Source organism: Pocillopora verrucosa, chromosome 1 (genome assembly GCF_036669915.1).
Source record: "Pocillopora verrucosa isolate sample1 chromosome 1, ASM3666991v2, whole genome shotgun sequence".
NCBI lineage: Eukaryota > Metazoa > Cnidaria > Anthozoa > Scleractinia > Pocilloporidae > Pocillopora > Pocillopora verrucosa.
In genome coordinates, this window is record NC_089312.1 from 25,699,372 (window position 1) to 25,720,161 (window position 20,790).

The window sequence follows — 20,790 nt, forward strand, 5'->3', positions numbered from 1 at the left end:
TAAGAAAGTTTGTCCAAAGCAAGGAAAGACTGAAGAAGTCATTTTGTGAGGTAGACCTGATATTTATGCCATCGAGAACTCTATCGGCTTTTCTCCCATTCTCTCATAAGTGGTATTCTGGGTTTCCCGGAGAAGGACTACGCGTTTTGCAGCTTGGAAATTCATTCGTGGCAAAATCTAATAAGCCCGAAGAGTGTGCTGATCCTTTTGTAAGTAGAAACAACAGGTATAATGCGACAAGCTGAGGATTCGACATTTCTGGACGCGTTACGAGGAAAAATACGCTTGGAGACTAAGAGACACTCACCAAGTTCATGGTAACAATAGTTGATCAAATTTACGCAAGTTATTTGTACCATTAGTAAATCGTGAACTTTCCAGTTTTTTTTTTCATGCTGAGGACATTCATTCTCATGCACATCACGAGCAGCGCTCTATTTACTGTTCTATTTTACGATTTCCAAATCCGCACCTCACTGAGGTGCGGATTTGGAAATCGTTGGCCGTCACACGGTCGGAGAAGCTTTGTTTACAATTGGATACCCGGTCTGATACGTATAACACCACTGCGTTGAAAATTCTTTTGCGAATCAGAAGTAATTTCTATCATAACAGGGTCCAGCTCAGTATACCATGCCCAAACTAATGTTGATGACCTGTTACCTGTTATTCTTCAAGATCAGAATTTTTGTTTAGTTGTTCATTTGCCTGTGCCCTAGTAAGAAAAAGCTGGCACGTAGTAATGACTAATGACTGAAAGGAAGAAAAAGCGACGTTCCCGCGTCTTCATCCCGAGCGAATGTTATTTCATTTTGTGCCTGTGCTTTGTGCTTGAAAGAAGCCTCTGGTAGAAGTAACTTCTAACAGTTATTACTTTGAACACCATTCTCTTCTTTACTGGAAATGTTCGTGTTGACTCACAGTAACTAACATCATGCACGAATGACTTGAAGTCTGATTGTTTATTGAAACTCAGTTTCATTAAGTCTTCCAGTTGCCACACTACAATTTTTTCTTACATACTTAAATTGTTTATCACCCACGCATTAACATGTAGCGCTTCCTCTAAAACTGGCGCAGCCTCTTTTCTTTCCTTCTTTCTTTTAGTTTTTTTCAGGTCATCAATAGCAGCTGCCTCATACTACTCAGCAAAAGAATTGTTTTGCACCAAATTACTTTAACACTTAACCCCCCCCCCCTTCACCGCCGCTCCTTCCACCTAACAGGTAGCCCTTCTTTCTGCTTCACCTAAATTCATTCTTTTCTTAGGTCCCGCTTTTACAGGATAAATATATTATGCAGTCATGAAATTAACTATTCATTTTTTGATGTGAATTTCAAAATTTTCCCTAACGTTGCTTTGGAAACCACTAATAATGTAACATTGCTTGAACACTTTGACGTGGGCCTTGAAAAAAGATTCCTAGAAAATTTCCTTCCTCTTTACCACCGAAAATATTATCTTTGAGGTTGCGGTATAACTTTACGTGCTGTAAACGTTATCAAAAAACCTAAAATCATCACACAAGTCTACACTGTAGACTACATTTGTTAATTCGTTGAGTCACGATAAAAAGGTAAAACTTTTTTATTTCTACCACAGATAACTGTCCGCTGACCTCGTTAAAGCTTGAGCGTGAAAATGTTAAAAATGAATGATGGGCAGCAATTTTGTGACTAATTGTTCATAACCAAAATCAAGAGATCATAACCTGTTTATATTCTCAACCCAAAGTTCAATCCATGGTCTCAACTTACAGTGAATTCATTTGTGTTAATAATAAAGTCATTTTTCAAACAGAGTGGTTTCCAAAAGAACACTCGTGCACCTGGTTTGATTGTTTCATAAAATAAGTCACCCCACCCCTCACTGAGAATCGTCCAGCCTACTCTATCCAAAAACAAAACAATAGTTTAGGGTTCATGAAATTTACCCATCGCAGTTTTTCGATTGTTAAGCGACGAAGCCTGTGAAGCAAGCGCGAGATCAGCCCTCTCGTGTCCACTTTTATCAGATTCCAAGCGGCTCCTAATTTGCTCTCACGATCAACGATAGTCAATTTGAGTCTCGATCAGCTTTTCAAAGACTACTTTAGAGAGGAGGGAGTGAGCGACCCGCTACTGTTTGAAAATCAGGCTGGACAATGATCTCAGCGAGAATTAACGATATGAAAATTAAATAGAGCTCATTCGATTCAAAGCTTGAAGTTAGATCAATACCTTTCAACTACTTTCTTTTTTTAAAATTTGAATTTGCTTTGCGCTTGAAAAAATTTTTGTCGTAATACACTCATTACAAGCAGATACTATTATCACAAAAAATTACAGAATCTCTTCTGTTCTACTCTTGCATTGTAGTTTCCAGAATCTCCTGCTCCAGATTTTCGGTCATTATACTGAAAAGAGACAAAAGTAAAGCTAAAAATAATTAAAAACATCATAATATTAAAAAAGAATAACAATCAAATAAATATTAAATTAATACATAAATACGTATAAAGAGAAAAATAAACACAAATAAACAAATAAATAAATAAAAGCATATTTGTCCCAATAATTTAATTGTTTGTAGACACGTAACCATGGACCTCTACCTCAGTGGAAGAGCATCTGAAGTACCAATCGGAAAGTCGTTGGGTCAAGACCTAGTGGAAGCACTCTAAGTTTTTTTTCCGAATATACATAAGTCACTCACTGAATAACATCATCTTTCACCAGACTAACCAGGCTTAAAATTTACCATCTTCATTTACATCATTCAAAATTGCTTATTCTCTTATATCAAGAAAACACACCTGGTTCAAGAGAATTTCCTGAGGCATGATACTTGCAAGGTTTGAGTACAAAATAACGATTAACTTCAGTGGAGGACTATTGAAGGCTGCCAAATCAGCTAAAACTCTGGATTCTGGACACTATTCAGGTGTCATTTCAGTCCTTAAGATTATAATGCTTGTACCTGGAGACACACTTGGTCGGGGTTTTCTTTAAGGTTTTGTGGTTGTGGGTCTCGAAATCCAATATGGCGGACAAAACGTCATATCGTTCGTACTTTCCTGCCACCGTAGCAAGATTTGTCAAAAAGACAGTCCCCATCACAACGTTTTTAAACTAAACTTGAGTCAGAAGTCTTTTTATGTTTTCAGAAAAGATAGGCAGTGCAAATTTATATTTTTATTGAGCCCAAGTTTAGACCTGATAAACATCATCTCTGTACGGGTTTTCGAAGCAATGAAAGTAGCCGGCGAAACCTTGCGGAGAAGCCGGCGTCCTTCGCCGGCTGACGGATCTTATCTACAACCCTGTTGGTACAGTGTCTATGAGCTCCCTAGGTTGGAAAACACTAAATATCCTCAACTATGCCTGAATTTTAGAGGGGCACAAGGAAGAAGTCCAATCAAACAGGTTTATCTCAGTGCAGTCGTGATGGAAGAAAGTGGTCTCACTGTGTAATACTGAATTCAAAGGCCAAAAAAAAAAAAAAAAAAAATGAAGAATACTCTTCAAATTCACAGCTTACATCTATAGAAGAATTTAAGAAAGCCTTTACTTTCAGTTGGAAATCCTCAATCTTAAAAGTGTGCTTTGCACTTAGTTTGGGCTCTGGAGTGCAAATTTTTTTACATGCTATGTTCATGGCTTTGCCTACTAGCAAGTCTAAAACCATGCAAATTATGAAAACTGCAAAACTTTATGCATGCAGCATATTATAAACTTTGAAGTGTACATAATGTATTCTTACCGTATTTGATCCTTCGTCTATACCTAAAATAATCTTTGTCATGCTTTGGAATATCTGGACAGGTAAAAAGTGAGTAACAGTCATGGAAGTCAAAGTTTACAAGAACTTTCAATAAAATAAACTTGTATTTTAAACAGAAATCCACAATTTATGCCATATATCAAAGAGAAGTTTATTATATAATTAGGAGTTTGTGATTATCCAAAAAATTTGACAACTGAAACTAATTTTCTGGTGAATATAAATTTACAAGATGAATGGGTATCATCTACCTCCTCTTTTGTCTTCTTTTTTCCAAAGGTTTGTCCCCTTTGTTAAGGACACCTAGCCAGATGACTCATTTTTATTTAATTGATTATTGATTAGTTTAATAATTTCAGAATGGTCCTAGATACGAAGAGAGTTACAATGTTTGTCTGTTTGTCTATATTTCTACTGGTTTTGTAATCGGACCTTTCAGCGTCACCACGCGAATATAAAAGCGAGTTTAGTGTCTCTGTAATCAGTTCTTCATAAGTTTTTGAGTAGTATTTGTGAACTTTCGTCTTTTCGTTTCTTGAACCTTTGGCACAAGCAGGACCAATACAAGTGTACCTTTGTCACTTTGTTTTTCTAAGTTTAGTTTTCCAGCATTGGGCGAAAGTATACAAACAGATATTTTGTTGTTGTATTGCCGTATTATCAATTGATTCGAGATTTAAAGGCCAAAATTGTATCAGATGCAAGTGAATGCGATGCAAGTGAACGCCCACCATTTCGATAAGAACGATAGGCTGTTAACCTGCCACCAAATGTCTTGTAATTTTTGTACCGAAACTATTGTACTTATCGGAGTTTGTATTGGTTTACTTGTATGGTCCATTATCATTTTAATATCGTTATCAGCGTTAAGGCCCAGTTTTTACACGCGATTTTTAATTGTGTATTTCGTAACATTTCATTAGATTGATAGAGCTCTGATGTCCTATTGTTTCAGTCTACGACTGATTGATTGATTGATTGCGAGATTGATCGTGATTTTGATCGTTGATTGTGGTTCGTGGTCAATTACTTGCAAGATTAAAGATTCATATAAACGGTCAACCTTGGTCTGTTATTCTTCAATCTCAATCTGTAAAATAGCCCCCAAACACCTCGTTAACCGCGTCTTTGAGCGACACCCCTTGGAATCTTATGAATTAGATTTTTTTTCGCCACCGCAAGAGCGACACCCTCCAAGGACAATGAGATATAAACTAGCAGATTTGGGCCTGATTGTCATTATCACCTTGAATTGTCGGTTAATAGTCATAAGAAGAAATTCTTGCGATGTTTCACCTGTCAGAACAAGTGTACCTTCCCATCATCACCTGGGAACTTAACCCTTTAACCCCCAAGATCTGATTGTTAATTCTCTCCTCTAGCTGCTACACATCTCCTTGTAAACCAGTGATGAGAATTTGACGTTCAATCAAGATAATATCTTGTACCTGATAAGTTTGAGTACTCTCACTACCTGTTTGCTGGATAATGTATGGATGCAATAGGGAAAAGTCACGTGTTAATCACTGCTGGGAATTAAAGGGTTAATAAATAATTATGGAATGCAAAGTATAATGCTTACCAGATCTATGTTTCTATTCATTCTTGCACTTGCATCAATGTAGGCTCCATTCTTTTGTTTTGCCAACTGAAAAAAAAAAAAAGAAATTCACTGTATGAAAAAGGGAGTACGTTTCGAAAAGAACTATGGTACCACGTCAGTTGGGGAGTATGACAAGATAATTTGATTTTATCAACTGAGCTTAAAACATAAATTGGCCACCGTAAACAGTTTAAAGGCTAACGTTTTGGGAAATAGCCTTTTGTCAGTAGCTTGAAAGGTCAGTTTTCAAACTGTTAACATTTGTCAATTAGTTATGTTACTTTATCAACTCAGGTGATAAAACCAAATTATCCTATTATAGAGAAGCGAGCTCTTTCTTCCTATGAAACTTCTACTGACACAATTCAAGTTGCATGTGTTGTCTAAAAATATATCCATGCCTACATTAAAAGGGACCTTTGGTCGGAGCCTTTTCCCTTTACCCATAAAATAATGAACAAATTGTTGACAATTTCATGTTTGGATCAAACTAGTGTTTTTACTCTTTTGGACTTTGGAATTGTCCCATTTCTGAATCCCAAATTATCTAATCCAAAAGTTGTTAATCTGGCATGATCACACTCACAGTGTTCTCCTTTTCAGGCAGTAACCGGTAACATTTACTGCCTGTAGTACCTCTTATTACTGTTTAAAATTGCTTGGAATTCTTGAAAATTCAATAGGTAAAAGGATTGCTTTACTGGTTTGAAAATTTATTTTATCTGTCATGCTTAAAATAAGGGAGAATGCTGCACTCAAGTTTTTCCTACCTCCTCTCCATGTTCTTTTGAAACTTTCCTTTTTTCCTCCATGTCAGTTTTATTTCCAACAAACACAAAATTAACATTATCTTGTCTTGCATACTACAATAATGAACAGTGTTACTGTAATGAACAGTATTGAACATATATTGTATATAATGATCATAATAACAAAAACCACAACAATAATAATGAGATTTTCAATAAACATTCAGGTTTAACCTTGACACTTATTTGAACTGAAAAAATCCAATAAAGATGAATTTGATCTGAAGTAGTTATGATCATGGTGCTTTTCATTTCCTCCCAGTCTCACTCAAACTGGCCACCAATCAGGGATGAGTTGTAAAATACCCACCATCAGGGGGTGGAACCCTGCCACATTTTTGTTGGGAAAGCATGATGAGCAAAACTAGCAAAGCAACATACATGCAGTGTTGCGATTTCTCACAAATCAATTTTTCAAGAACATGCTCGCCAAAATGATGTTTTAAGACTTATTTTCAATATCTACTTACCACTACATCCTCACAAATTGATTACAAACACACTGTAAATTGCTAATATTGCAAGGAGCTTGCTTGCAAACTGTACAGAGGACATCATTTGACACTTAGTAGGGAGTATAAGCTTAGCTTGGAGATTGTTAAGCCCCTTGCCACATTTAAATTCTCCCAGTATGTCAGCTGATCCTTACCTGTTCTACTGTTTTGACCCAGTGGTGAACATTCAAGAAGCTATCATAATTTGTAACATCAAACACTACAACCACACCCTGTAAATGGACAAACAAACCAACTACTCAATCTAATATTTAAGCTTCTAGAAAATGTTGCAAACAATAACAAAAGTATACAAACAAACCAACAAAAGACTAGCTTTTTATCTTCATTACCTCAAAAGAAATATGTTTATTTGTTCTGAATTCAAGAAAATTAAAGTAAATGATCATTTTCTTTTACTACACTGAACACTGATCTCATGCTACCATCATCCACTTCAGGGCAGTTCACAAATAAAGCAGTTGGTGACAATAAACAACTTTTTGATAACCTCTCAGTGACATGTGAGATCATCAAAGTTGGTAGATGAAAGAGGTTGTTACCTAGTAGCTTTTGATAAATCATATTGTGTTCAAGTGGTTAAATTTCAGTCAGACATTGGCACTGGATGATCACATTTTGCAAGCAACTGTGCATGTCACCCTTGGGTTCAAACCAGCCAAAAACAAGGTACTTTTCTGCTCTTGCAAAAATTGACTAAAATGGTAAATGCCATCTACAGCCTAGGCCATAGACACCTTTTTTGTTCCAGAGGTATCTGTTTAAACACTAGTCCTCAACAGTACATTATTGATGTCAACTGGTTTCTTTTTTTAATCTCCTTTACCTGAACATCTTCTTGTACATATGCAGCTGTCATTGTCCTGAAGAGATCGTTACCAGGTGTGTCCCTAATGAGCAAATCAAAGAACAACATCAAAATCTTTTTTTTTTATACCACAATTGGCAGTAATGTTGCACTCTGTCACAGTGGTTGGAAATTTGTTGCGAACTCACTTGGCTATGATTTGTGAGTCCACAGCATTTTGACCACTGTGTAGACGAATATTGCTGTCGATGAGTGTACAAAACATTGAACCATGTGTCTGTATTTACCACAGTTCAGTGCACAAATGATAAAATAAATCACACAGTATCATCATCAAAACACCAAGACAAATGATAAAATAAATCAGACAATATCATCCTCAAAAGACCAAGGAGAAACAAGCTCTCCACCAGTGAAATTCATAATAAAAGTAAGAGTAATTATAATTGTGCCACATTTCACAAATAAAAGAGATTTTTAACAAACAGTTTTTCTTTATTTGAATATTCTGATAAGCACTCTCAGTTGATTGTAGACCTCCCTCTGTTGTGTGTTCATTTATTTTTCAAATAGCCCATCTTCAAGTTGCAGTATGTCATGGCGACCATATATACCTTTATCACAGTGCCATCTTGGATTGTGTAGTGCACCAAATCGAGGTTGGACTGGCAAAAGGTATAGGTTTTGTGTTACATTACAGTGTTTTGAGTGAAGATTACAAGCAAGCATGGCCCATGATCATTGCTGTGTTAATTTCTGTAGTAACGACAAAGGAAATAAAAGTGATGAGAATTTGTTTTTCTTCAACTTTCTTTTGCACCATTTATTGAGATTGAATGAATTGCTGTAACAAGGCAAGATGAAGGGCCAGATTTCGAGGTAAGTAGGAGTTGTATTGTGACCAGTGAGCTGTTAGATGCATGCATTATTAGTGATTGACATTCCCTTTCAATTAAAGAATCAGCCAGCAATTTTTTATGACTATTGAACCAGATTGAATTGACAAAGAATTGATTCTCTTCTACTTGCTGGTCTGCTAAATTTTTTACTCTTGCAATTTGTTTTGTTGGCGCTCTTTACCCTACTTAGTCCATGCAAACTGCTATGTTTTAGACACTGCATGATGTGCATGATGAAAAAAGAAAAAAACCAAAACTATGGTCCCCAAATGAATTCTCCCACCTTGCCCCAAAAAATTTTCAAATTTTTCACAACTTCACCTGTTCCTATTTGTAGGTCCAGCCAAGCCTTTATGGTTATTGGCCCCGTATAGCTGCTAATTATGGCTTATAAATACAGTTGGTTAGTGTTAAATTGTAAAACTCACTGAAGAAGTCTACAACAGTTAGACGAAATGTGTCGGAGAATAAAATTTTACAACTACTGATTGCAAAGTGCTGCTCACCAATTTAGTTTTAAAGATTTTTTTAAAAATTTGGTGTGATAGCCACACACCCGTTGAAAACCAGCTTGGTAACCTTACCTCCTTTTCAAACTGAGCCTCGCCAGGGACCATACCGTCAGTTATCGTAAATAAATTGTTTTAGAACCACGGGTCCCCTCAAAAGAAATTGATCAAGAGGCTATTGTTTCGATCGACCAATTGAATTAGCCTCCGGAAATGTTTACAAATCTGTGATTATTTTCAGAGTCAGAGGAAAACCTTGGAAGGACTTATTCCAGTATTCAATTTAGTTCTATCTGGACATACTTTGTTTAATTTTGCCAACAGGACAACTGTTATTTCGTTTCATCCGCATGGATATCCAGCAACAATACTTACCACGATTTCCATTTCAGATACGAGTTTGAATTGATTACATCCTTGCTGCAACTGTGGAATAGACTATTTTTTACCGATGACATTTTTCCCTTTTGAAATTGAAAGGAAATTATTGAGATTTATGAGATCAGCGGTGCAGTTTGGAAATATGCCTGTAAATTATTTTGAATTTGTGAACATTTCCAGAGGCGAATTTTATTGGCCAATTGAAACAATAGCCTCTTGATCGATTTCTACTGAGGGGACCCATGGTTCTAAAACAATTTATTGACGATAACTGATGGTATGGTCCCCGGTGAGGCTCAGTTTGAAAAGGAGGTAGGGTTACCAAGCTGGTTTTCAACGGGTGTGTGTCAAGGTTGATGTGGCCACGGGCTGTTAGAAACCTCTAAACTGGATATATTTGAAGCAAACTGCGGCATAGTGTTGGTTGCACAGGGAAGATTGAGTTTTTAGTGAATTGAAATGAAACTACAGTATATGTGCTTGGATTCTGCATTGGATTTCTGGTCGCCCGGTCATTCTGAGCTTGGGTTTTTCGCTTCTCAGATCAGGCGTTCGGAAATGGAGTGTTCAGCCTTGGGCTTTTCTTATGAACGTTGAAAACCTCGATCTAGAGGCTGTGGATACAAACTTATTAATGACTCTAAAAATATAAAAATCTAGAACAAAAATTTTTTAGAGTTGCTTAGCTTTTCATTTTCTGGAATCGAAAGCAGCAATTGCAAAATTCAAGTGAAAAGCGAACCAGCTGTGATTAACGCCTTAAACAAGTCAAGATACTTTTTTTCGTCATACAACAAGTTACATATTGTAAATATTATTCTTCTTGATGCCTTTCCCGGTGTCACTGATGCCTTTCCCAATGCCTCCGTTGGTTAATATAGCAGTAAAAATATTGTTCCAGTCAAAGCGTTTAGAAAATTGCTTAACTTTTTAAGTAGCGAAGTAATACCTGGTAACATTTTGGCTTTACAACACGATTGTTTTTTGCAAGTTACGTAAATATAAATTCCTCTTGGTGCTTTTCCGAATGCCACCAATGCCTTTTCCGATGCCTCCATTATTTAATACAGCAGTAAAAGATATATGTGCCATCAACACTTTTGAAAAATTGCCTAACATTTTATTTAGCGAAGAATACTGTTAACATTTTGGCTTTACAAGACGACAAGAGTTATTAAATTTGTTTCCCCGCTGACCACTCGTATTTCGCCATTTTCTCCTTCACCCGCTCGTCGCCCGTGATGTAGTAACTCCTGTGATGAAGGTCCAATGTAAATTGACCGCTATCTTAGAAAGTAATATTACCACGATACGTCATCTAAACACTCAAACTTACAAGACAATTTGAAATTGTAGACGTAAACGTTGAAAAAATACGTAAAATTTGTACACTTTACGCTTTTGAAATGAAGTTCCTTTTTTCCAACAGAAGCGACATCTAGCTGCCTCAAAAAATTTGTAATGATCATAGATGCTCATTGTGGCGCTAGTATAACTTAAACATGACGCTAGGTAAAAGGTGGTTCTGATTTTGCACCGCAATTTTGGAGAGAGAAAGGTGAACATGCAACGTTGAAAAAGTCCGACTTCCGTAAATTCATGAAAATAGAATTGAACTCTTACCATATTTGAAGTTCTACAACTCTTCTCCCAAAGTTTACAACAGTATTCTTTGTTTCTCTTTCTGCGGGAGTAAAAAGGAATTTTCAGCATTTTTACAACCATCACTGACAAAACTGGCATTTTCATGAATATTGTAATCTGGGCAGACAAGAACACTACTGCGACGAAAACTCAATCAGCATTCAATGCATCTTACCTCGAGTTTGTACATAGAGGGGATTGAAGCGTTCTCCTAGATAGGATGACAAAATCTTGGACTTTCCAACCCCACTATCTCCAACCAGTGCAATTTTGTGTTTCACTGTAGGTTTTGCGGGCATCTTCAGCAGTTGTACACGCGTTTCTGACAAGTCTTTCGTTGGTTTTGATCGTGATTACTGCTTAATAGCGAGACACTGGAACTAGCATTTCACGATGGATTCTGGGATATTGGACTCTCGCAGTTACTGTTCAAGGTGAGGCGATAGACGGAAATTTCCCTTTAATTGATCATTTTGCAAATCTTAACTCCTCTTTCATTTATTTCTGCTTAATAAGTAAGATTTGATGATATATTTATTCCATGAAGTAGCCATAACCTTCCAGAATCTTATTAGAATCGAATTATAGCAGGAATGATACTGAGAGATATTCGATAGTTTCTCTTGGAAAATCCGGAAGTTCCCATAATGTTCCACACGTTCGGTCTGCTATGTTAATTACTTCTGTAGTTTTCTATTTTCCTGGTATTGGAATGTCACACTGTGCATAGACTGGTTTCATTCCTTGATAAACTTATGCTGCGATTAGCGCGTGACTTCATTTGGTCGCTTTGCATCCAATCGATCATCAAAATCAATATGCATGTTACTAATGTTTGATTAGACTGTAATGCAATATTGCTTAAACGTATCTGAATTATGCTCACCTTGTGATCCGTGCATATGGTATATTGATACATTGGTAAATCACGAGATTGACGAGTGACTTAACTCACGTGATGTGCAAGATTGAAAGATTAGTAGGTGATGTTAACGATTTCCTGCACTGGTCTTTGTTCCACTCGAGGTTAATATCAGAATGTATGAGATAATTATTTCATAAACCTCAGGAAATTAATTGGGAAGTAAGGCAAAATTTAGTAGGTTAAATGTGATTTATTTCATAAAATTGTGATCATATTCTTGGTGGAAGAGAAAAACCAACTCAGATTTGCTTGGCTCCTAGCATGTGGCTATGTAGCTAGGTGGTAGTAATCCCCAAGTACTTTCTTGGAGGCATGAGGTTGAATAATGTCAGAACCTTAGGTTTTCAGGTTTTGTTTCTGCAATTTCCTGAAGTGCAGTCACATGAAAGGATCATTTACCTACTGGTTTTTCATCCATTGGTAAAAATATCATTTATTTCATTTAATTTTGGATGACAATTCCATCTTTTCTTCATCACTTTTTGAAAAAGAATTTGAGAAAGTTGTCTTCATTAACTGTCTAGCAAAATCAATTTGTGTTCAGTGCTACATTGTACAATAACTGTTGTTTTGTTTTCACTTTCTTAACCAATGTAGTGATTTTTAAAGGAGAAGTTTAAGTGATCATTCCAATATTAGACAAAGGGAAAGGTGAGATAGTATTTATAAAGGGAAGACGGTTTTGCTGATAAGGTGAATGTATTTTTTTTTCATAGATCATGCTCCAAAGAGAGATTCTCAGTTTGTGCTGAATACCTGTTTAGTAAGACATGAAGGATTTTGCAGCCGTAGATGTAACATGAATTATGTCATTACGGGAAAAAGATTACGATGTTACTTACAAAATTTTAATCATTGGAGAGTCAGCTGTTGGGAAAACATCATTGATAAAATGCTATTCTAAACCAAACGAATCTTTCAGGGCAGCTCTTCTGCCAACAATTGGTGAGTTGGTTCTGAGTTCATCTATTTCAGTCTGTAATGAATACATGTCATAACAAGTTTGGTGTGTGTGTTATTGTGTAGAATGGGATGATAGCTTAGTTTCTTCACTCTGTTAGAAGGTCTTTGTAATAAGCTTTTATTTGTAAGGGGTATTGATGGCTTGAGTGAGTTGGATTTAACTTCTTAAGTTTAGTTTTTATGAAAGTATTCTGAAATAATGACTTGGTTTTATAACAAGTGTGTTGAACGGAGTAATGCTATTTAAAAATTCAAATTAATACTTAACTGCAATAAATAATTTATTATTATTTTTCAATAGGAATTGATTTTGTAACAGTGGTTACGAATGTGGATGGAGTCCGTGTTCGCTTGCAGATTTGGTTTGTAAACCTCACTTGTTGTTTTGAATTTAAGGATGGTATAATTTGTTGTTGGGCTGGTGATTAAATGTTAATCACTAAGGTTTTGCAAACATTTCCATTGTGATGGCAATAGATTGATTTACTTATTTACAAGAGAAAAGAAAAAGAGAAGAAAAAATAGAATTAAGTGAATATTCATTACTCCTTCTTTGTGTGAATATTAATTGTTGTCCATCAGGGATACAGCGGGTCAAGAAAGATTTAGAACTCTGACTTCCATGCACTTTAGGGGTACAAAGGTGAGTTGAGTGCTTTCTATTTGAGTACTTGTTAAAGTAACAGAGGCTTTTGCAATGCTTGGGGAGAATTGTGACCAGTGAGGTGGTATATATAGACTATAGTGAGGTCTGTATATCATCATCACATTTTATCCAAATTTGCTTGTTCTAATCACATTTGAGACAGTTTTTTTTTCATGTTGTACCCTGCATGATTGAATGTGCAAGAGTTGACAGAGACAGAAAATTGATTGCCCACTGTTCACATATTTTCATTGTGAAAATGTGTTAACAGCCTTGAAAGACAAGAAAACAGCCACCCTTAAAAAACCAAACTACCAATTATAATGAGAAATTTACCAAATGGTCATAAATTTTTTCAGCAAAGATAATAGCGAATTAGGGTTTCATGACTGCTTCTATGCAATGGTATTTTCTGTTTTGAACACTGCACAAATTCACTATGATTCTAAAGGTGTTGATCTTAATAAAATGATAAGTTGCGATGAAAATGAAATTCTGTATTCTTTTTTGCCAGAAAGTGAGGCAATTTTAGTTGGTGATGTCCTGAGCTCTTATGGTTTGAGTGAAGACATGTCACTGATTAAGTCATGATGTTAACATGTGAACATTTTACATCATGTACCTGGTTAATGTATGATTGTATATGTTTTGTTTTTTTCAAAATTTACAGGGTATATTGTTAGTTTATGACATTGCAAATGCTCATTCATTTGATCAACTTCAGTACTGGATAAAGACAATGAATAAGGTATGTATAATTTTGTAATTGTATCAGACTGATGCTGTATAGAATGTTAATTTGGTCTTAAGATTTTAATTAACTGTATTTTTGATCCTTGATTTAAAAGCACAGAAAATTACTAGCACTTGATTATTTTGATGTAGTTAAACCCTTTAATTCTCAGAACTGATTAAGTAATAACTTACTGCATTCATGATTATCTTAAAAAGAATGTGACGAGAAGAGTAACAATTAAGATTATATCAGGTTGAAAGTGTTATATCATAATATAAATGACAATATAATAACTTGATAAGCACCAATTTACAAGGAAATGTATAGAATTAGAAGAGAATGTTCTACTCATAGAAATTTATCTAGATTATGCACATTTTTACATACCTCTACATGTATATTTTTAAATTGTACAAGAATGAAAGAATATGGTCTATAACATGGGCCGAACCGCACTATCTAACACGCTTAACAGGCAGAAATGATGTGTTTCCAAATTGCTATAAGTTGCATTTTACATGAATTGTAAATGTTTGTTTTTAGCATAACCTGATGTATGAAGAAGTAATACTTGTGGGGAACAAGTGTGATTATGACAGAAAAAGCTGGGAAGTGGACACTCAAACTGGAAAGGAGGTCAAACAACATTGTTTTTTTTTTTTGTTTTTTTGTTTTTATTTTTTGATTGGCCAATTTTAAAAATACTATACAGCTACTTTACATAAAAGTTCCAACTTACCCAGGTGTACTCTATATTCAAGTCTTTGTAGTCAGATTGGCAGATGGGTATTCAGAGTGGGTGTATAAAAGGTAGAAGATAGCATTCTGCTTCAGTAATATCAGCAAAAGGAAAAAGGACATAGTCCTCTGGAGAAAAACAACCACAGAAACAACATCTTATCTAACATTGGTCCTGCTGTGTATGTGTTGAAATATATGTGCAGAGTATGCAAAATATCAAGAGAATTAAGCAGGATACAAGTGGTGTAGAACCCAAGGCTTTGACAATAATCAGGGTCACCTCAAGTACCACCAAAATCATTCAAAAACTGCACATCCTTTATGGTAAAGTTTCTGCATGTGTGATAATAAAAAATTTCCATGGTATCCTGAAGATAAGTTCAATAACCAGCTATTGTTTAGGAAATGAGTTGGTACTTCCTCCTCAAAGACACGTTTGGAACAGTGACCACACTCAAGACAATTGGGTAAATTGAGCCTTTCCTGAAGCAAGTGATATAAATTGCAATTTTTTTTGTGAACAGCTTGCAAGACAGTTTGGGTTGAAGTTCTTTGAAACAAGTGCAAAAACACAAAAGAATGTCCAAGAGGTGAACTAAAGCAGTTAATTTTATTTCTTCCTTATCACCAATCCGTTATGTTTTATTTCACAGCAAGGCTACATTTTTTTTTTCTACTGGAGAGTTATGAGTAGTCTTCTTGTCAAGTTTGCTTTGTCTGCACATTTTCAGTCAATACTATACAGTAATCAATGACAGATCTATCTTAAATTAATCATTTTTTCTGATAATTTTACAATTGTCCAAGCATGTAGGTGATGACAATGTATCCTACATATACTCTGTGTCTAGTTTTGTATTTAATATTTAATGTTTACTTGTTATGTATCACTCTTTTCTTTTGATAGGTTTTCCAGGAACTTGCTAAAAACGTCAAGTATGCAAATGACCCAGATATGGTAAGATTAAAAATTCACCAAAAGCATTTTCTTGAGTTCCTACTGCCATTTTTCATTAAGTGTTAAAGTAAGCTCTGTGTCTATAATGTTACAATGAACAACAACTTTGTTTCTCTGAAAACTGTAGGTAATAAACGGTGATGAGGACGGTTGGGATAAAATAGATGCTGGGATAAGACTGCAATCATGTGATTACCCACAACACAAAAAGACTATGGCCAACTGTGGTTGCACCAAATAATATGCGAGTCCATCTACTTTGGCAGTGATGCAGTCATCGTGCCTTCTCTGCTCACACTCAGCTTGTCCTGTTTTTTTTTTCTTGATCTTTAGTTTTTCCTCTTTTTCTCTTGCATGGAGGCAACATGGCTGATAAGTCATCTCTTCAGATTTATTATAAACAATCTGGAGCTTTCCAATTCACATTCCACTTTGACCATGGCAACTGGTTGGGATTATTTATTGGCAATCTAAGGGTTATCTCCTTTACTGCATTAATTGCTAAATCCCCCTCCCCTCCACCCCTGCAAATTCAAGTGTAGTTTTTTCCAAGGTAGTTGTCAACTCAAAAGGGGTCATGCATGATATATAATCCCAAGAGATGATAGTTAGAGCAAGATTCTATCAGAGGCACTAGAGCAATGTTAACCAGCCATTGCTGATAATGTCTCTGCATTCTAGTTTTTATTTTTGGCTGATTAAAGTGCACCCCCACTATAACTAAGGTATCAAGTGTATTATTTGTTTAAATTGAAGAGGTTTGTAGTTATTTGTAGTGAAACATCTAAATCTAGTGGAAAAAAAAATTAAAAAGCATGTGTTTAGGATTTCTTGCCAGAAATTCATATCCCATTTCATTGGATTCTTTCTCAGATTCATTCTATATTTAAGTACCTCTCATAACATTTAAGATAATAATTAGTACAAATATATAGGCAGGAATTTGTTTTAATAAGAATTACATCAAGGATGGGTTACTACTGAGGCAGTTCTGACAGCTTGTAATTACATAATCAGACTTATTGTACAGTATTACCGTAGTTATTCGGTTATAAGGCGCACTCGGCTATAGGACGCACCCCCAATTCGGCAACTTCATTATTGCATGTTTTCAAACTGAAAATATCGCTAAAATACTTGGTTATAAGGCGCACCGTTGTTTGGGGAGTAAAGATCAGTCAAGTTTATTGTAAATTCTTTCATAAACTTACAAAAAAGCGAAAAAGTCGCATATTGATTTTAGTTTACTGTTAATTAACAAAAGCAGAATTGTCGCACACGCGACCACGCGCACAAACAAAAAAAATTACTGAGAACGTGCTCTCGAGCACGTATCATATCTATGCAAATTTGACTTCGCTCATCTTTTCAGAACCACCATATTTATAAAAGTCAATGACCAACACTGTGTCCTTTTGTTTTCTTGAAATCGTACCAGTAACTGTGATAAAAAAAATTGTTTCGGGAAAATATTCGCCTATAAGACGCACTCAAACTTTGGCGGTAATTTTTAGTAGAAATTAGGAATTTCTTGGAAAAAACGGTGCGCCCTATAACCGAATAACTATGGTAAGTATCAAAAACTGAAAAAAAGAAGACAACAGCAAGAGCAAAGAAGGTGTTTAAAGGATATGTCATTTCAATTTACTTTGTTGATATAAAGGTTGGTAACATGTTTTATGAACATATGTTAAAGTAAAGGATGTCTCATAGATACAATATTAATGGAAGATACTGTAATTTTCATTATTGTTGAAGAATTAAGAAGTACAGCAACTCAAGGTTTTATGCTATTGGGCATGTGTGTGAGAAGGGGTTACTTAAAAAAAAATAGAGGAATTTTTTTAGGTGCTTAGTGGCCCCATCCAAACACAAGGGAAGATAAAGACTACCTCCTCCTCTTCCTCTCAAGTGATTGGATATCAGGCTGTGTTACCACACAAAAAGTTCCTTTCAGTTCCAACTGAAAATGTCACCATATAATTTTCATACTTTCATCTAAAACACTTCTTGATCACTGAGAGCCACTTAATATCTCAGTTGTCCTTTTAGACATAGGTATAACAATTTATGGAAATGGCATAGCCAGATTTCCACATGCTTAATGAAGAATGGCACATGTCTACTTATTGGTTTTCTTTCCTAGCCCTGTTTTCTTATGCAGTACTTTGAGATTTACATTCAGTTGTTTCCATTTGAATTATGGTCTCTATGTGTACTGAATGTTAAAGCTTATCAGTTTGAGTCAAAAATATATTGTACCAAAAGAGTTCTTATTTTGAGAATAATAATAATGATAGTAATTATGAATTCTCTATTAGTAAAACCATATTACTTGTAACAACACTGTATAATTTAAGAAAAAGAGATGGGAATTTGCAAAAGTATTCATATTGTATACCATCAACACACAACATGAACATGATATTTAAATCAGTTTTATTGACAATTGATTCACTACAAGGGTGTCTATGGCTTTAATTAAGATAAAAAACATTGTATCTGACAGCTAGGACACTTTGAGCTGAATTTTGAAATAAATAGGACAGTTGCATGAATGCATGTTTGGTTCATTAAAATGTAGAAATTCTTGATAAAATTTTTTTAAAAAATTGTTAAAATGGCCAGTACCTTTTACTATGTCTTAGTGAGTTCATCAGCCATGTTCTGATAGAAATTACACTTTGCAGTCTTAGATGGATCAATTACCATTATAGCATACATGTTACTTCATCGTTATTCCCTCTGAGTGAAATGTTGAATCTATCAAACAACACGCGATGTATACTCAGGTAACGGGTTGTCTTTTACATATTTCTGCAAATATGTGCATGTTAGCCTCATCTTGAAATCTTCACCCACTGCATAATCAAATGCTGCCTAATGGAAAATAGAAAAAGAAATAAAAGTAAATCCTATTTCAAAGTTGCATGTAAAATATAATCACTGTGACATGCCTTCAAACTGAAATTGAAGGTTTAAAAATATGCAATTTGTTGGCCTAAGTTGGCTCCTTTGTAGCTATTCTTTAGGATGTCACCTAATGCTGTGGGACACTCTTAAGAAGAGCTGGGAAGGAGACCAGGAACTCAGCTGAGTGGAATCAATAATTGCCAGAGTATATGGCTAGAAGAAGCTGTTTGACTTTTAAATGTAAATGCTTAAACATGGGCTACCTTACTCTTCAAGACCAGTCAAATGCAAATTCAAAAGAAGAATGCAAAGGCAAAACATCAAGTCTGTTTGTTAATGAAAGATGCAAGGGGTGTTAACAACCACTGTACTAGACTACAGCCATGACCAGGACCCATATCAAAATGTGTTCACAGGCAAGACCCTTAACCCTTTAACTCCCAAGATCTCATTGGTAATTCTCCTAACTGTCTACCAAATGATTCTCATCATGTTAGTTTGGAGAATTTGGTATTGAATCAATTAGTAATCTCATAATTGATATTTTCCTTTTAATCTCATCACTTGCCTGCATGGTATTGTATAGATATAGTAAGGAGAAATTCTGTCTTGGTCACTCATGGGAGTTAAAGGGTTAACTCTTGCTGTGCCCCTTCATGCCATGGAAACCAGATTAAGTGCTAGTGAGAGGAGAGGGGGAACCACTTTACTTGTGAGCAGACTTCAACCCTTGCCAGTCCTGAGGTTCAAGTCGAACCTGTACCAGATTCTAGTAGTCTTATTTGAACTGGTAACTTAAAAATAAATTTCCGCTTATTAATTAGCAACCACTGACCTTGGCAAGGTGCCCAGCAATGCCTTTTCCTCTGTACTCAGATGGTACCATTGTGTGGTACATATTCATGGTATTATTTCCTTCATTTTCATACTGTAGTACAGCCTTACCTAAGTGCATGTAAAAGATAATAAAGCATTTAAAGAGGGGTGGTGGAAGAGGGGTTCTTGAACATGAATTGTTAATAAAAATAGGTTTAAAAAAATTTTGCATTTTTCCATCACAGGGCTCCTAGGTCTAACCTCAAGGAAACCTAGGGAATTGACAGATATTTATAACAATTTTATGTGAAATATGTCAGTTCTTTGCCAAAAACCTTTGCTCCCAGGGGCATTTACGATATGTGGCGACATTTTCCTTGACGATGTCTCGCTATTTTTGTTAAGACTGAAGACAGTTTTGAACACCTGTGCCATTAGTAGTAAAGGGTAAAAATCAATTTTCACCAATAGTCTTTCAAGGGCCTTTCCGACAAAACTGTGTGGATTGTTCTTTAATTAAATAAGGAGTTGGGAATTTTCCACAATTTTTCTGCTCCATGCACGCGGGTGCATCTTATGCATAAGCCAAAGAAATGGTTCAATACGCCAAGTATTCCTGACAAAAATTACAAACATTTCAAAACCTACACTTCAGATTTTTGGCACGACATGTTCACGTCGCAACCAAGTCCGTAATCATGGGGTGCGACAAAGGCTGGGGCGGGGGTGAGGTTCTGTATACAAGAACAAATCACCCTGGGATGGGCCTACAGCTTAGGGGTTGAAATTTTGGCTAATGATGAATGTTTTAGGCAACATATCATGGGTTAGATAAACTTGTGATCATATGTATCTCTCTCTTTCTTCATTTATTTATTTATTTATTTATTTATTCATATATATTTTCGACAGATATAAGGAAATTAAGCTTTAATAGGACGGCCTGCATGTTTAGGCAAAAGGCACAAATACCAAGAGAGTATGGTATACACTTCCTAGGGATTCACAAACCTTTCTCTAAAGCAATGTAAAATTCCTGACCCTTCACATTGTGTTTGACTTCATAGGCACTCATGGCAATATATGATGAAAATCTGCGAAAAAGTTGTCTCATTTCTTCTTTACTTAAGCATCCGCCATATTGGCTTGACACGAGTGAGA

At 35.6% G+C, this 20,790-nt stretch overlaps 3 protein-coding genes across 7 annotated transcripts; 1 reads left to right on the forward strand and 2 right to left on the reverse strand.

Annotated features, from left to right (window-relative positions):
* Window positions 1-943: 943 nt before the first annotated feature.
* On the reverse strand, window positions 944-11,347 carry LOC131796378 (uncharacterized). The gene is made up of 8 exons (XM_059113956.2): window positions 11,107-11,347; window positions 10,911-10,971; window positions 7,517-7,580; window positions 6,825-6,902; window positions 6,137-6,229; window positions 5,346-5,411; window positions 3,743-3,796; window positions 944-2,396 (listed from the first exon to the last, which is right to left on the reverse strand). Exons 1-8 carry the CDS (start codon window positions 11,228-11,230, stop codon window positions 2,313-2,315), a joined length of 624 nt encoding a protein of 207 aa, XP_058969939.2. The 5' UTR covers window positions 11,231-11,347; the 3' UTR covers window positions 944-2,312.
* On the forward strand, window positions 11,245-17,584 carry LOC131796376 (ras-related protein Rab-13-like). Of its 5 annotated transcripts, none has more exons than XM_059113952.2 (9): window positions 11,245-11,365; window positions 12,573-12,801; window positions 13,121-13,181; window positions 13,402-13,462; window positions 14,136-14,213; window positions 14,745-14,837; window positions 15,467-15,532; window positions 15,850-15,900; window positions 16,028-17,584. In XM_059113952.2, the coding sequence occupies exons 2-9, from the start codon at window positions 12,663-12,665 to the stop codon at window positions 16,139-16,141; spliced, it is 663 nt and encodes a 220-aa protein (XP_058969935.2). In that variant the 5' UTR covers window positions 11,245-11,365; window positions 12,573-12,662; the 3' UTR covers window positions 16,142-17,584. The 5 variants fall into 5 exon arrangements, with proteins under 5 accessions (XP_058969935.2, XP_066019283.1, XP_058969938.2 ...); XM_066163186.1 differs by lacking the exon at window positions 11,245-11,365 and adding an exon at window positions 11,400-11,446; XM_059113955.2 differs by lacking the exon at window positions 11,245-11,365 and adding an exon at window positions 11,878-11,957.
* Window positions 17,585-18,322: 738 nt separating this feature from the next.
* On the reverse strand, window positions 18,323-20,780 carry LOC131796379 (protein NATD1-like). The gene is made up of 3 exons (XM_059113958.2): window positions 20,641-20,780; window positions 19,649-19,758; window positions 18,323-18,780 (listed from the first exon to the last, which is right to left on the reverse strand). Exons 1-3 carry the CDS (start codon window positions 20,741-20,743, stop codon window positions 18,667-18,669), a joined length of 327 nt encoding a protein of 108 aa, XP_058969941.1. The 5' UTR covers window positions 20,744-20,780; the 3' UTR covers window positions 18,323-18,666.
* Window positions 20,781-20,790: the final 10 nt, after the last annotated feature.

Coding starts and splice junctions, on each gene's coding strand:
- LOC131796376 (XM_059113952.2), top strand. CDS start 12,663: ATGTCATTACGGGAAAAAGATTACGATGTTACTTACAAAATTTTAATC. Junction 14,214..14,744: donor GGATAAAGACAATGAATAAG/GTATGTATAATT, acceptor GTTTGTTTTTAG/CATAACCTGATGTATGAAGA. Junction 15,901..16,027: donor ATGCAAATGACCCAGATATG/GTAAGATTAAAA, acceptor TGAAAACTGTAG/GTAATAAACGGTGATGAGGA.
- LOC131796378 (XM_059113956.2), bottom strand. CDS start 11,230: ATGCCCGCAAAACCTACAGTGAAACACAAAATTGCACTGGTTGGAGAT. Junction 7,581..10,910: donor GTTGTAGAACTTCAAATATG/GTAAGAGTTCAA, acceptor TTTGCTCATTAG/GGACACACCTGGTAACGATC. Junction 5,412..6,136: donor CAAAAGAACATGGAGAGGAG/GTAGGAAAAACT, acceptor TTTTTTTTTCAG/TTGGCAAAACAAAAGAATGG.
- LOC131796379 (XM_059113958.2), bottom strand. CDS start 20,743: ATGAGACAACTTTTTCGCAGATTTTCATCATATATTGCCATGAGTGCC. Junction 19,759..20,640: donor TTACATTGCTTTAGAGAAAG/GTTTGTGAATCC, acceptor ACATGCACTTAG/GTAAGGCTGTACTACAGTAT. Junction 18,781..19,648: donor TTGCTGGGCACCTTGCCAAG/GTCAGTGGTTGC, acceptor ATTTTCCATTAG/GCAGCATTTGATTATGCAGT.